General features: G+C 36.2%; 1 protein-coding gene across 2 annotated transcripts in view; it reads left to right on the forward strand.

Moving 5' to 3' along the window:
* Window positions 1-16,681, forward strand: part of DNTT (DNA nucleotidylexotransferase) — a 103,395-nt gene that overhangs the window by 62,908 nt on the left and 23,806 nt on the right. Inside the window, exons 8-10 of one of the 2 annotated variants that reach the window (XM_026851416.1) lie at window positions 1,236-1,338; window positions 10,153-10,416; window positions 11,832-11,915. In XM_026851416.1, the coding sequence (XP_026707217.1) occupies window positions 1,236-1,338; window positions 10,153-10,416; window positions 11,832-11,915 (451 nt within the window). The remainder of the gene's footprint in view (window positions 1-1,235; window positions 1,339-10,152; window positions 10,417-11,831; window positions 11,916-16,681) is intronic. The other variant, XM_026851417.1, reaches the window with a different exon arrangement.

The following is a 16,681-nucleotide window of genomic DNA, read 5'->3' on the forward strand; positions in this document are numbered from 1 at the left end:
TTTGTTTTGTGCAGTTCCCATTTTCACTGCTTGTATAACAATTCACAACTTCTCTGAATACTGGACATGGTGTAGAACAGAAGCACACCTGAGCTATAACATCATGTACCCTTGTGAACTTCAGCAAGAGCAGACTTCTCCCACGAGCACATGAAAAAGTTTTGGAGATGTGCTACATTTGGGTGCTTGCTCCACCTCCTGCATAGTGCACCTAGTTGTAGAAATATCTTCTCTGCTTCTCTCTCCTTAGGCTGGACTGATTAGAGCCAATAAATAGATGTGTATGCAGTCCAGTTGCAGTATTTAGACCAAAATGAAAACCTTGTATTGGTTCTGCAATCCTCAGATGAATTGTACTCTAAGATATATGTTCAGATGATCTCATACGTTTTATAATTCCGAAGGGAAACATTCTGTTAGTATGCTTTCACCTGTTTTCCAATGATAGCTACCTCTTAATCTGATTTAGGTTTAACATATTTGGTAAGTGGATGAAAGGCAAGCTGAATGCTTAGACTTAAATGAAGAAAAACAGGAGGTTATGCCATCATTTTCCATTAAGAACTTTTGCAATTAAACTTTGTGCATATGGATTTAATCGTGAAATCCATAGTGGGTGTAATAAACAGGCTTTAGTCACATTAAGACTGTACTATTCTTAAAAAAAAACAAACTCAATCTCTGCAAAAAGCATAGTTATATTTTAAAAGAGAAGAAATGTAAAATACTCAGAGATTTTATGTCTGATAAAAGAAACAGTAAAATTATCCATAATTACAGTTTTGATCATTGAAGTATCCACCAAAAGCTAAAGAAGAATATTTAAGCCTGCAATAGTCAGACTGGCAAGTTTATCTGCTGTTACTGCACTGGATTCATAATATGTACTGTGATATTTTGATTACGTTCTTTTATCCAAAGATGACTGAAACCACCTTTTCTGGGATTTAAGGGGAAGAAAGGGAGATATTTAACATCACCAAATGGATCTGCAGTATCTAGTTGAACAACAGAGAAAATACATCAAAAATCTTAAATTATTGCTTGACAAAGAACACTGACAGACCTGATAAAAGAAATAGAAGATTCTATTTTGATTATGTTTCAAGAAACATTGCTATCACTTTATGCTGCAAACTGTTTTTATAATGTAGCAAAAATATTCTCTTTCAAAGTAGTGTGAAATTCAACAAGACCTTAACTCTTTTAGTCTTCTTATTTTTTATTGCTTCTAGGGGTAAGAGCACTGGACATGATATAGATTTTTTGATAACCAATCCAGGACCAGAAGAAGATGATGAACTTCTGCATAAAGTTGTTGACTTATTGAAAAAGCAGGTATGAACTAAATAACATTTGGCCAAAAAAATATTATGACAGCTCTGAATTAAGCCTACATAGTGCTTGAAGAATGTTGATCCTTTTTACAGATGACTGCAATATTTTGAAATGGAATATTGCTCTATTTGGTTATTAATCACAATGATCTAGGTGCATCCTCCATCTCTAAATGCTAAAGTTGAAGGTTATATCAGAATTACTCTACACACATTCTGTTATACTTTACCCTAAGGATATGCAGCTAGTCAGAGGTCAGAAATCAAGCTAGGTGGAGTTTTGAGTGACACAGCAAAACTGTTCTTACACTTTGAAACAAAACTGTATTTGTTTAATTTCTCGTTGAGATGGGAGTACGTTCTCTCAAGGGGAAATACTTCAGGGAGCTCCAGCTTTAAGCATGGTAGATTTAGGTGACCTCATGGTGTGAGATAAACAAGTCTGAAAGCTCAGGTACCAAAGCCCTGGAATTCTGGTTTCCTTTCAGCCCATAGATTATCAGTTTTCCATGGCAATATTGTCAAAATTGGAAGTCTTCCACGGTATCTGGGTTTGGAAAAACGCACACGTTTCATGGAGGAATTGTTCATCTAAGGAATTTGTTTTTTTTCTTATTCGACTTTCTTCAGTTTCAAGCAGCTTTAAAGAGTCTGAATTATAACAGATGCGAGTACCTCAAAACATTCCCAAGTCAGAAATATATTATGTTGGGAATAATAAAGCTTTTGTTTCTTCTTCTACCTTTCTAGCCAGCTAAGACATTTTTCAACATTTATTACCTGTACTGTTCAACACAATCGAGTACATTTTAACAGGTAAAAGGCCAACACTCCGTCTGGGGTGAATCACCAAATGGTCCACTACTAGGTGAAGTCAGCTTTCAGTGCAGATAGCCTGGAAAGAATGCTTTTGAATCAATTCTTCAACTATGTACTTTAATTAATGTATAATGGGTTAACATGTGAAAGACATTAAAAACGTCCAACCAGATAAAACTTATGTGAGTGTACAAAGTTATCTATATCTAGGTGGTCAAAACCTTTCAACTGGCTTTATTTTTTCCTGGTAGAAATATGATCGTAGCTGAATTCCTCTTCCTTCAGTTGACTTTGGCCTTTGAAATGTTAACAGGTTGTTATTAATTTTGTAGACTTCTGTGACTTCCATCCTAATTCTGTACATAAAGTTTATGTATTGAAGTAGATTACTAGCACATATGATTTGTCATACTGCAGTGAAAAAGCATCAAAGCTGTGGCAATTAATGAGTGCTGAGGAGCTACTCTATTTTTATATTTTTATTATTTATGTAAAGTTCCTTTCTCAGTCATTCTACTCTGTTTATTCTGAGAGAAGTCTCATTTCTTCTTGGAAGCTGTCCTTTTACCTACTTAAGCAGACTTGAACCTCTGGAAGCCATGTGTGAGTCCTCCAAAAATCATACTTATTATCACATGGCAGAAGCAAAAAAGTGATGACAGACTGAGGCTAGAGCCTGCCCCATGTGCAGGCTCTCATTCCTTCTCCCATTACATCACACTCCACTGACATTAATGACAACAATGGCTACGATCTGAGAAGTCTGGCAACTGCTGGGGTTTTTCAGGTCACTCTGAGTTGCTTTGATTAACTGGAATTGAAAGGAAAGAAATAGAAAATAAATTGTTCTTGCTGATTATTTTTTAAAGATAAAATTTGGCAGGAGTGAGTGCAGGAGAGTATGAGAGGTCAAAGGTGGCCAAGAGTTTGATGAAAAGATTTAGGATTCCTCTAGGAATCCTAGGATGAAGAAAATGTCAGAAGGGGAGATACACAGTGGCTGTAGAAACAAAACCCAAACAAGCTGAGGGATTATTTAAAGCTATGGACAAGTATTTTCTGTGTTCTGTTTGTCCTCTAAATTTTTTATGGCTTATACTACCAGTTATACTGTCTCTCTTCTGTGGCAGTTGTAATATACAGGCTTTTACTGGCACTATTGAAAAATAACCTGCCAGCAAAATCAAAATGCAAAAAGAGAGAGAAATTATGCTCCCCTTGCCTTTTTATTACCTTTGATTTCCAAGGGGGAGGGGAGGACACAAAAAAACCCCTAAACCTAAAGCACTTTTATACTTTTTGACAGTACACCTGTCGTCTACTTCACAGCTTTCCACTTTTGTGCTACTGCTTCAAAGCCCAGATTCATCAAAGAACATCACTGAGGTCACAATGTTGACTTCCTTTCAGCAGCTCTTAGTGAAGAATTCTGCAATGTTTAACTTCTAAACTGTGGACCTCAGTCTTATTTAAATAGTTTAAAAGGGCCTTTTTCTTAGCTGAAAATGTTAATGTAACAAGATCCTTCCATTGAAAGCTGTTGAAAACTAAGTGGTTAAATCAACACCATCATGCTCTTTGATGAAGTATCAGCAGGGATAAATGGACTGAGGAACAAAGATCACAAAAGTCTCTATTGAGCTTCAAAGTAGGGTGGCAAAACGGAAAAGCTGCAATGCAGTACACAGGTTATGGTTTTAATGGTTCCAAAAAAGCTTCATAAAGAAAGTAAGAAACTGCTTCTGTGGGTTAAGACTTGGAAGTTCGTGGGCAAACAGGCTGAGCCATCTGTGTCGATGCAACTTCATTCACATACTGTGCGAAGACATTTTCAGTTTTCCTAAAAACCTATAGAGCTATATTTAGCACTGTTCCTGTTGTTACATATGTACTTTCAACAAAGGAAGAGATACTGTTACTATAGGCATTCCTGCACTCTTTATTTTTTCCCTTTGTATTCATGTAAGTATAATGTTGCATTTTTCTTTTGGCTTTTAGAAAAATGATGAATGTAGATGTCTATCTGTGCTTACTTATTTTAGTATATTCATGGTCTGGTTTAGACTCTATTATTTACCCTTGCTGAGGTGAACAGGTCAGGAAGGGGGAAGGCTTGATGTCCCATTAAGGAACAAGTAAACTGGTCTCATTTTTTCATTGCTGGAAACAGGTTTTTGTTAAACAGGGTTCACAGAACAGTAGCACATTCATTCATTATTGAGTGACAGCTGGATTTTAGCAGCTACAAAACCTGTTTCTAAGACAAGGTACAGGAACAGTTAAGAGTCCGGAACAAAGAGCTTATTTTTTTCAGATGAACGCTCTGCCCATAAGGATGGGCTCCTTTGTGAACATATATTGTCTCACCTTTTGACTCAATGCATTATGAACTTTTTATTGCATTATAGCTTCAGCAGGAGCTAAGGACATTCTTACCTAAAATAGACTCTTGCATGGTGGTTGGAGCATTGGACATGAGAGATCTTGGCTTAAATGACTTTAGACGGAGGGTGGGGCTGAATCTGTTTTGCTTGTGAGGTTATTGCACAAGCTAGGCAAGAGTGTTCCATTTTCTGCTATGTTTTAAGTGAAGGCCCAGGCAACAGTAGCATTGTGAAGACATCTGATCTTTCTGGTGTGTATTACATATCTGTATGTGGGTAAGTATGTATGTATATGTCTCTATCTCTGTCTGTCTGTCTATCTGTCTATCAGTATATCTTGCTCACCAGTACAAATGTTTACGGTATAGAGAGAGGGAAGCATCTTCATTCCTGAATTCCATTGCTGTCCAAACCAGGCTTTGCCGAGGACATGGTCAGAATTAGACCATTCTGATGAAAGAGGGACCAAGGCAGCTGCGTGATTATGCAGCAGCTGCCAAGTTTTGCATTGGTGATCAAGCTTTTGATGCCATTTGCTACTGATTCCTCACCATAAAACGCCTGATGCTCCCAGTTCCTTGAGCTGTTCCGTTTTATAGAATTTCATTGGTCTCACCTAGGTAGTTTTTTTTCTGAATTAACATGCCTGCATCCTATTTTGGATTAGCTATAACCATTTCACTGAAAAAAAAAATAAAATCCATGTTCATTTTGTTAAACCATCTTAGAAGGAAATTAACAACATACATACTTTTCAGAAGAACATGCTGGATTACATTTTCAGGTGGTATGAAATGGTCCTACTTAGCTTTAACAGAATTATTCCATCTACCAACAGTTATGAATAATGACAGCTTGTAACATTAAAAATAGGATAGGATTTCATTTAAATAAAAATGTAAAAGAATGCTAATGAGCATATTTGGATTGATTTTTCAGCTATTGATTTTTATTTTTTTTTTGAAAACTCACACTTTTCCTCAGTTTGATCATGGTTTTACTCCAGTATCAATGCTGTTGATGTGCCAGCACTCAATCTATTTAAGTACATAATCATTCTAAAAAGGGAAAATTGTTGTGAATATTAACATAACTGCCCTAAAAAATACATTTAGTTTTGATGGTGTTGTACATGTGACAAGTGAAAATGTCCACATTTTAAAACTTGATTGTGTAAACAAGGTCTACAGCACTTTATGGTGTATAGATCAAGCTGAAATTTGCAAAGAACTGCAGATTCCCTGACACAGAGTAATGAGAAGGCTGCTGTTTTGCAGCTAACAACAGCCAAAACTTCCCACAGTTTTCATAGCTGACTGCTCCCTCAGCAATACTTTTTCAAAATGTACAGAAGTGTCATTTCAGCTTTACTTTATGGGGTGATGGTGATGTACAGTGCCTAATCAAATTAGGTTAATTGGAAACATTATCCCAGTGGACATGATCTAGGCTTTGGCTCATATTTAAAGGTGATATCCTGGCTTTGCTCAGGTTTCATCTGCTTATTGAACTCAGCACTTGTGTAATTGTTGCCTAATTGCATATTTTTTTTGTGAAATAGATATTTACAGTGGTCTACATCCTCTCATGCTCTTCCTATTAGCTTTAGAAATAATCCAGCCAACAAACCATGACAAAACACTATAGAATGACCCACAGAGAGGTATCTTTCTAGTCACGCTTACTAACTGTGGCCAACCGCAAATTCTTAAAATCTATTCAGGTAGAAGACATGGCCTAGTCAGCAATGGAAAACAGCAGTAAGAAGTCTCCAATAATGATTTGTTGTAACTTCTTCATGATTGCTTGATGTTACATCTCATGGACCCCAGGGGTTGTTCCATTGAAGTTCCTAAATATGAAAATAGAATGAGAAAAAAAAGAGAGAAAGGACCCATCTTTAAACTCTGTGGTTTAACAGGCAGAATTTGAACTCTTCAAGCAACTTAGAGATCTCAAAAGGAGGACCTTTAATAGGTGTCCAGGATGACTTTAGGTAAAGAGAATGTCTTCATTTTTAATGTGGGCGATACAGCAAATGACTGACATGTCAAGTTTACCCTGTTTTCATTTACAACTATATATTTCTGTAATGAGTAGCAAGCTGGAAAAAATGACTTTGAAAACTAGGTAAAGCTGATGCAGAAGAGATCATCTATAAGATGATAACACAACTAAGTGTTAGAATGAAAATATTGATGAAGCAGAGTATACAGTGTATCACTAAAAGTTAAAAATTAACATCTTAAAAGGCCTGAATATTTTATGTCGAGGCCATTTTATCCATTACAGACATACAGGTAATATATAATCATATCTCCTCAAGAATTTACAGGCTAAAAATCCAGGTATGGGATACGGGTGGCCATGTGCGACTGTTTCCAGATCTCACTGAGACAAAACACTCCCTAGGTGCTTGTCTGCTTGCCCATGAAGATAGAAACCACTGCAGGCTGTGATATCTTGCTGGATTTGTCAAGCGATCAGAAACAAAAATTGTGTTAAGACTGCCCACCTACAGTAGGAATTCCATTCCTTTTGAAGTCCATCTAAAGATGGGCTTTATTTCCTGATTTCTTGCACCAAAACTGAGATTTCAACTTCATTTGAAGAGGGCGCAAAGACTAATAGAGCCTGTGTCAAATGTGCAAAACTGGTAATCTGAGCACAGTGACTACAGACAGCATATAGGTACTGGAATATAGGTACTCAGAACTATAAAATAAGACTTTACCAAAACTTAATCAAGTTAGGTCTCTGCCTAGGGAAATAAATTATTTAGATTTGCTCTAGGATATGCTATGTAATGCCCCAAATTTCAAAGAGCAAAAAGGAAAATGAAGCAAAAGATGAGAAAGCACTGATGAAGTAGCTAGAAAATTTTTACAGAGGATGGGAGGAATGTCAGTGCTTAATAAAAGCTTGAAGTCATCAATTACTGGTCAATGATCAATGAGATTAAAAGCATTTTTTAGCATTAAAAGCAACAAATTTAACCTGAAGGCAGGCATAGTTTCATCAAAAAGAGATAATAAGCAGTTATGCATTAACATTCAGCAGCTGTTTTGAGTCTATATTTGGAAATAGCAAGCATCAGTGCTTTGTGACGTGGGGGTAAAATTAAGAAAAAATTGCTATCTGTTTTAAAGATGGATGTGACAGAGCACCTGCTAAAATTAAGCATTTTCAAATTGGCAGACTTGGAAACTAGTAATCCAGTAGAATGAGCTACATAAGGAGTTTTCTCATATTAGTTTATAATAAATCTTCAAAATGAGAAAAAATTCCAAACCAAGTGAAAGAATGTCAATGCAAGTCAAATAGTTATCATTAAAAAGGTTGTCCCAGTGACCCACAACACCACCTGTGACTGTTTCCATGTAAAATAACAGGATCGTTAATTTGGAACTATCATCAACAAAAACCTGGAGGCTGAAAATATAGTAATACCTATTAGTGTCTCTTCATGGAAATAATATCTTAAGTGTTTTTGTTATGCTTTTTTTGTCAGAATTATAGCTCTGAGTGATAAAAGTAATTTTATTGCTGTAAAGTATTCTCTAAGGTATTTATAATATTATCATGTAAAGTTACCACACTTGCACTGTATAAAAGAAATAATCAAAACCTGATGTTTAATATGGAGATATTCTTCCACAATCAGTTCATTGTCACCTGTGTTCGTAAGAGGTCTGACATGGAGACTATTGTAGACACTTCTATACACTCTCAGTTCAATATTGCAGTTTTAAAAAAACGCAAGCCACAAAACTAGTATGATTCTTTAGCATATATTAAGGGATATGTTAACTAAAGTCAGGAGGCATTCTTGACTGTGCTTTTTATGGTGAGACTAGTGCAAGAATTCCTAATGCAGAGGAAGGAGACTCTGTAAACATTTGAGAGCCTTCAAAGGAGACATAAAAAAATTAATTCAAGGATCTAAAGAAACCCTGATATTGGAAATTTTAAGAAACTGAGTCTATTCATCTAATCAGTGAGAAATCTGAGAAGTGGGTTTGATCAATGTGTAAGTTAAAGGGAGATATGAAAAAACATTATTGTTGTAGGCTTGTTGATCTTGAAGATGAAAGCTCATGATCTGATCTAGTCAGAACATGAAGTTAGGAAGTTCAGCTTAGTAGTTTTCCTTCTAGTAATAACAATTAAACACCCGATAGACTATGAAGAAAGTGGTTTATGCGCTATTGCTGCTAACCTTTATAACAAAGTTAAATTTCTTCTGCAAAGGTCTCTACTTTCTGTGAAATCAGGAGCTCAGAGGAGGCAGTCACAATGCTCTCCTATATTTTATGAATCTATAAAAGACAAATAAAGGGTGAGTGTACCAGGATTTAGGCACACATCTAAGTGTTTTCATCATGTGGAACCACTCTCAGAAAGCAGAATCTTTTTGCCAGCTGAGCCCTCCTGCTAGAGATGTTTTCAGTGACACTGAGCATTGTTGTATTATTATGTATCAAGTTCTATTTCTATTCTGAAGACTCAAGGATGACTGAAGGAAGCAGTGTGATGGACAATATCTGCTTTAATTATTTGTTATTGCATATTTGACACTTTGTGTTCTTTAAAAAGGACGTGCTGGGCAAGCGGAGAGAGGGAGGCTGCTCCTTGTCTTGTCCCAGGTTCTGTGCTTTGGGTGGTGAGAAGTTTTCTGGCTGTTGAGGGGGCATTGCACTTTACCTGAGGAGAGCTGAATATGCAGAGTTCTAAGGAGCTTTGGCAGTGCAGGGTAAGTCTGAGATGTCGAGGAAACCAGTAGCCTTGGAAGCTGTCTAGAAATGCAAAGAACAGACACAAAGACAATCCTGAGGAAAGATGCTTTTCCTAAGGGTCTAGAGGAGATAGTGCAGAGTTTACTGCAACTCTAGGAGCCATTGGAAGGTTTCTGGTTACAGAGTAAGGCTGGAAGAAAATGCTACCTCTTTCAACCCAGTCCCTCCTACAGTGCTGGATTAGAAGGAATTAATTTACAGTGCTCTATTACTTCAATTTTTCTCACACTGAATGTTCACTGTTATAAAATGAAAATCTTGTTTATGCTTTAATAAAATCCAGCTCTTGAGGTTCAATAGTCTTTTGGTGCATTCCCTTCAAATGAAAGGCATGGACAGAGCCATTCCGCTTCTCTGGAGACTCCAGACCTTGTCACAAGGAAATCTCACATAACAGACACAGTCCAAATGCTCTGTTTGGAATCTGTCAGAAAGACTGTGCTGTCTGTTTTTCTAGATGTCTGCCATGTGGGAAAGCATTAATACCTACTCAGAAATTTCTGTTGACATCAACTACAAAAAGCTTAAGAGGAAAGGATAGAGGGGAAAAATTGCAAATATTGTCTCCTTAGTACAGAGCAGGACATTGCCACAATCAGATGACTGCCACTGCAGATTTCTCTCAAAGGATCTGGTAATATTTTTCTAAAAGTTGCAGCTGTTTCTTTTCTCTGCTTAGCCCAGATTGGGCCTGACACAGTTCTGTGTTTGCTGAAACTGCATTTTACATGAATTTTTAAAAACAACTGTCTAGAAACTCTGGAATTACAGTAAAACCACTCCAGCAATTCAATGTAAGCAATGTCTTCTCTTTAGGGCTTACTCCTATATTGTGATATCATTGAGTCAACATTTGTAAAAGAACAGCTACCGAGCAGAAAAGTTGATGCCATGGATAATTTTCAGAAGTGTTTTGCAATTTTAAAATTATATCAGCCAAGAGTAAACAGCAACAGTTACAGCACGTCAAAAAACTTTGATATGGCAGAAGTCAAAGACTGGAAGGCAATCCGTGTAGATCTCGTCATAACCCCCTTTGAACAATATGCATATGCTCTGTTGGGCTGGACAGGCTCCAGGGTAAGTAACCACAACAGTCTATGCTTTCTTAGCATTTCTAGCCTATTTTTGCTATTGCAGGACCATTCAGCGTTCACGGATTTTAAAAAAATATTCCTTCTCCACACGTCACATTTCATGCTGTCATCAACCTGTGATCATAGGTTGGAGCTGATGAACTCATCACTGACATTTATGAATGTCTCTGTAGTGGAGTTACCATCTGTTTTCCTTGAAGCTTAGTGATTAAGTTCATAGACTGAAGAGCTAGATTTTCAGTCAGTTGCATTGTCTTTTTACATCATACTAGTGTTAACAAGCAATTTAAGTGGTTACTGAGTAGAGAGATGCCATAGAATTTTACAGGAAATTAAACATTTGAGGAAGAGATGTTCTGAATTGGAACTCAATTTGTTTTCTAGAAAATTGAAAACTATTTGAAATCTTTCTTTTTGGATCAGATAAAATTATATAAAATGAGTGTTCTAAATCTTAAAACAATGGAAAATTTTAAAGTTTAGACATTATTTTTGAACTAGAATAAAATCTGTTTTGAGTGATATTTTGTTAAGAAAACTTTCACAGTAGACATTGTAGTCAGTGGCTATAATATAAAATAGTACAGTATTTTCAAAATAATAAACTCTATCTAAATGGAAACTCAAATCTCAACTGATTTATCTGTCTCCAGACAGAATTATTTTTTAATCTGTTATACATGCTTGCCTTCTGATGTTCATTTTCTTAGGGAGTGATTACATGGTATAATGGAGTGCTCCTGGGCCTGCTCTGAACGATCTTTTTGATGTGCTAGAAGCAGTACAGGTGCATTACCACTCTGTTCTACTGAGGTTAATTGGAAGCAGGATGTTTTAGAGGAGGCAGAATGTTACAATTGATGTGTTCTCCTGCTGAGCTGATGAGTTATTTCAGTCACTTTTCTTTTTTGAGATAAAAACTGTATTTATTTGGACCTTGCATTAAGTTCTGCAGACTTTGGGGTGCTTCTTATCCTGGAAGTGTTTGGCTACTTAAAAGCCCTTCTCTCAACTCTATAGGTGGGTGTCTACACTAAAAATGCACTTTGTGAGACCCTTTGGTTGAGTAGGCAATGACTCCATCTTTCTCTGTCTCACTCATCTCCTACTCCCTGTTGAGATAGTTCACCTACAGACTGTGGGAGCCCATCACAGGTTATACATAAGCTTACTTTCTTGTACAGCGCTTAACTATTCTCAGACTAACCAATTGAGATGATGGACCATTGACTCTCAAAACATTGTCCTTCCAGATGATCCATTTTTTCAGCCTATTTTCTTTTAATAGAGGTAATTTTAACATGGTCATTTATTGCTTGGTTTGGCGTTGGAGGTATTATACAAAGGATAACACTTCTGATTTGTCAGAATTGCTCATATTTGCTATATCTTTTACAGCAATTTGGACGTGATTTGCGGAGGTATGCTACTCATGAAAAGAAGATGATATTGGATAACCATGCCTTATATGACAGGAGAGAGGTACTGTTTAATCTCAGAAATAAAGCTATCATGTTTTTATTTCTGAGTATGCATTTTCAGTTCATTTTTGATATTCAAGTATATAGACTATTTTAGCTTGATTTTCTATCTATTATGTGGTAAAACAGTCCGCTCTTCACAAGATTTAGTTTCACTGACAGAGCTTGATTAAATCTGAACAAGTAATCCAGAAATCTTTTTTGACTTTGCTAAGGTAATTTCTGAAATTTAATAAGAAACATATATTAGACAATGGTGTTTGGAAGGAATTGTGCAGCTTTCACAAATCTGAGAAAAACTCATCTGCAAGTATTTGAAAAAAGTATTTTACTATCCCATTTCGGAATAAAAGTTCATTTCTGTGTCACAGGCACAATGGCAACAGCAATCATGCTGACGTTTCAAAAGCAGAAAGGATATTGAGTGGTACAGGCTCTACTAGAAGGCCTGAGGAAGTTTTTGTAGGGTATGATACTAAGTGGAGATTGGGGATTGTCTTATTTTTAAAGCCCTCCATTCAGAAGTCTATGTGCAGTTCTGTTTAGTCAGTCTTGGTTGTATTCCTGGTCTAAATGCTCTTGACTGCAGTTATATTGTTCTCTGCATTTATCTGGCTTAATGTCTGTATTTGTATTAGGCCATTTTAATAATAAGCAAAAATCAATATTGAAGATGTTTATTGATGTTGTTATAGGGGAAGGCAAAAGTTCCATGTCAAGATTTTACATTAATCTTTCCTATATATTCTTTACAGAATGGAGACTGCTTTTAGCATTTCTACTTACATGCAGTATTGTCTCGTTGTTTGTGAGACACAGCAATGATCTAAGCCCTTACTCCATTTCAGCTGTCTCTGTATGTGCTTGTCAGGCTCAGATGCTATAGCGTCCTTAGTTCACATAGAAACTTGGGGAAATGATCAGACTAATGAACCATTTAGTCAAATATCCTGTCTCCAACAATCATCAATACTAGATGCTTCAGAAGAAAATATACAATCACATAATAGACAAATATGCTATCAAATATCTAAGGGGGGAAGTTTCTTCATGAACTCGGGGATGATGTCATTGTCTTTCTGCCTGTCTTATATATTTTGAAAGCATTCAGAATGTAAACTCTTTGCCTCAACATAACAAATATTATTATCTGCAAGTTAATATGTGCTCTGTTAAATAGCTTTTTGGGTGTAACAGATAACTGCTCTAGGGAAATACAAAAAATGTAAGCAATACCAGTGTTATTTTTTGCATGCAGCAAAATTTTCCTGCCTGGTGTAGAAGTATCTATCATTATATCTGCTGCTTTTACCCAGAACCCTGAGGCATTTGGTGATGCAAAATAGACCCTGTTCATTCATGAACAGCATCAATCAATATTATTTTTTCTTTATTGTGTTTAGGCTTTATATCTGACACCATTCAAATCCTTCTGAAAAAGAAAATGAAAGTTTCTATGTGTATTTCACTGGACAAGCCAGAATGTTCCACAGATAAATGATGAGTTTATCTTCACAATGTCCTCTGGGAAGAAAGATGCTTTTGTCTTCCCAAATTTTCAAGTAAAAAACTGAGGCAGAGAAAGATTTAAGGCCCTAAAAATCCATTGATTTCAAGGGCCTCCTGTTTGCATTGTCTAGCCTGAATTTTCTCCTGATGAATATCTGCCTCAGAACTTTGCAAAATACATAGAAATGTATATATCTATGACACGTTTCCCAAAGCCATCAACTGTAGCTGTAACTGAATCTCCAGACCTTCTACATGTCTGAGTCTTGACTTACCTTTCCTCAGTGTGCTGGCCAAAACCAAAGAAACAGAAGTAGTGAGAGGACTGGAAAGCAAGACTTGCAAAATTTTTCTTATTATAACGCAGGAATTCTAGAACAAGGGCAAGGAAAAAAAATATCCAAACCTTCGGGGCTATCTTGGCCATGAAGTCATTAATCTAGGATTTCTATATATAAATGAAGGACATGAATGGATCAATTGTCCCTTTCTGGGGGTGGACTCTGCTTTTGAATGTCTGTCCATTGTCACCCCTCACCCTCCCAATAATATTTAAGTCTTCCTTTTCTCATTTAATCCCAGACACAACCAGTTTACTTCCAAATTTTGTTTTTTGCTGCAAAACACAGATGTACTACAGATTTCAAAAAAGTCATGTTAATCCGTTGACACAGCAGAATACTGTTCTTGTCTCTGCTGCAATCAGAAATAGCTAAATTACATTAGCTGAAATTTTCCACAAAGAAAGAAAATTCCACAACAGATATGCAATATGAAAAATCTCGTCCCAGGCAGCACTGAAGTTATAATCTCCTTAAAACAGGGTCTGTTATCAAGTAGTGTTGTTCTAACAAGAAATAAGGAGACCCCATACCCCTCTTCGAAGTATTCTGCTATTTATAATCTAATGTGTTAAATTCAAATAATTTTTTTCTTATTTTTAACTTTGCAGTTTTTGTATTGTTATTCCCATAAAGAACCTTTCGAATAAAAAGCCTTCCACACTGCCACCTAGTGTGTAATAAAGTCAAGAATGTGCAGAATACAGCAATGGTGCCTGTAGCTGTGGAACTTGAGATGGTGACCCATAGCAGAAGAGAAATTTGCAGAAAGGTGTTTTGCTGCCAAGGTTGATTAATTTTTAGCGTCATCAGGTTAGTAAGCTTAAAAGCAGTGATGCAAATAATTAGTAACTTTAGTGCTGTTTCAGGGAACGTATACCCAAATCGTGCTATGTTTAGGTATTTTTCTTTAATTATGAAGACTAGGGAATCTTCTTTACTGTAATTCTAGTGATTCTATTTAAAAAAGATTTGACTAGGGTAGAACACAGAAAACATGGATGTTTTTTTCTGTATCATCTCTTAAATTTAGATTGGAACATGAACATACGTATTTCATAAGGACATTTTTCTTTGTGGTAGGAAATCTTCCTTTCTCAAAGGAAAGCTTTCTTAAAGCTAAAAACAATCAAGAAGCAGATATCCCTTGTGCAAGCTACTTAAGATCCTTCAACCTTAATTAAGGTTAGTTAGGCACCATAGGTAAAAACTGACTCATCTTTTCCGTATTTCTCACCTTGTTTGCTGAAGAGATGTTACCTGAGGTCACTGGTTCTGTTCAGGCAGACAAACTTCCATGGACAACTCTAACCGCCACTGGAGTATAATTCAGGAGCTGGGTCAAATCCTTTCTGCTTCATTCTTCTTTTATTGCTCTGTGTGTGTGCGCATGTGTACAGCAAAAGGGATAGAAACCTCAGGGACAGATAAACTAATTCTTGATTCTGATGAAGAATAGATCCTTTCTTTGAAAACACTTGCCTTTTGTCATTTAAAGTTTTTCAAGGTGGTATAAGAAGTTAATAAACCCTGTTACAGTAAACATACTTTGCGCTTTTTTTTTTTGTGTGTGTGTGTCTGAAACGTACCAATGCCTGTAAGAGACTGTCTTTCATTGGTTTACTCTACATTCCAATATATAATTTAGTATACTTTATTCTACTATATTAATATTTATCAACCCTTTGGCACTGAAGATTCCACTGTGGCCCACTGCCTGAAACGTGATGTGTGTCAGAGAATCCTAGATTCCAGTGTTCAAGGGGTTGCATCAGGAGAGAGTCCTGGTTACTTTAATGTATTTCCAAAGGGATTCTGACAGGAATAGGGAGCATTAACACAGGAGTTAGGAATCAATTACATAGCTTTGCAGAGAGGAACAAAAGGAACAGATATTTTCTCCAGAGACTCGTTACAAAGTTACACTGTGAGATCATTCCTCAGCCTTGATTTTTTTTTTTTCCTCTAATGTGAATGTTTTTCATATATTTGTGGGTTTTGGAAGACAGTGTGGCACTATCAAACTAATGATTTTTTCACTTCTGTAATAAAAACAGCATTTTGTAGATCTTCCTTTGGTAGGAAAATTATGATCACAAAAATGAAAATTTTTCTAAAAATTATCTGTCAGCCTCTTTTTCATAAAACGATGAGTGGATGTCCAAATCTGTGCCTCTTTAGAACTGTATCCTAAAGCTATGGAAAGCAGCACTTGTATGTACCAACTTGAAATATGAAGTTTCTGTGATTCACATCAGCTAGAGATCAAACTTTACAATGATTGCTACACTTATGGAATGAAGGAATTTGTTGATCAGCCATCAGGAAGAAAGAGAAATTGCATATTCCCCATGTCTTACAATATTATTATTGCTGTTGCACTGGTTACAAATGGCATGACACATTTATGAATCAGGCTAATAAAATTCTCACTGTAATGCTTTCCTGATTCATGAATGAACAATATTCTAAGTAAAGTAGAAGTGCTTTTGCAAAAATGAATTTCATTTTTCTGTGTGAACCATAAGTCAGGTCAGCTGAACAATAGGCTTTTCCTTAGAAAAATTAAGGTCTTTAAGCTGGAAACCATGGCATCACTGGTTGTTTTCACACCGCTCTGCATTGGAATTGGGGTCATTTATCCCTTAACCCACTATAAAGAATTTTTGGTTCTAAAGTGTTGTGTTGAGATTTAATCAGGAGCTAATAATAGTGTAAGCACTGATCTCTGTTATATATTTATGTCACATGGTCATCAGTTCACTGTCTGAACTGCAGTTTTTAGTGTGCATGTGTGTATATATATATATATAGTTTTAACATTTAATCCATCCTTTGATAGACATTTATTTGATTATACGTACATATGTAAGTAAACCCTCCAGTTCCCTGTTGTTTTTGGCATGTAGCTTTGTAC

The sequence above is a fragment of the Athene cunicularia genome (assembly GCF_003259725.1).
Source record: "Athene cunicularia isolate RWA chromosome 6 unlocalized genomic scaffold, athCun1 chr6_part1, whole genome shotgun sequence".
Taxonomy (NCBI): Eukaryota; Metazoa; Chordata; class Aves; order Strigiformes; family Strigidae; genus Athene; species Athene cunicularia.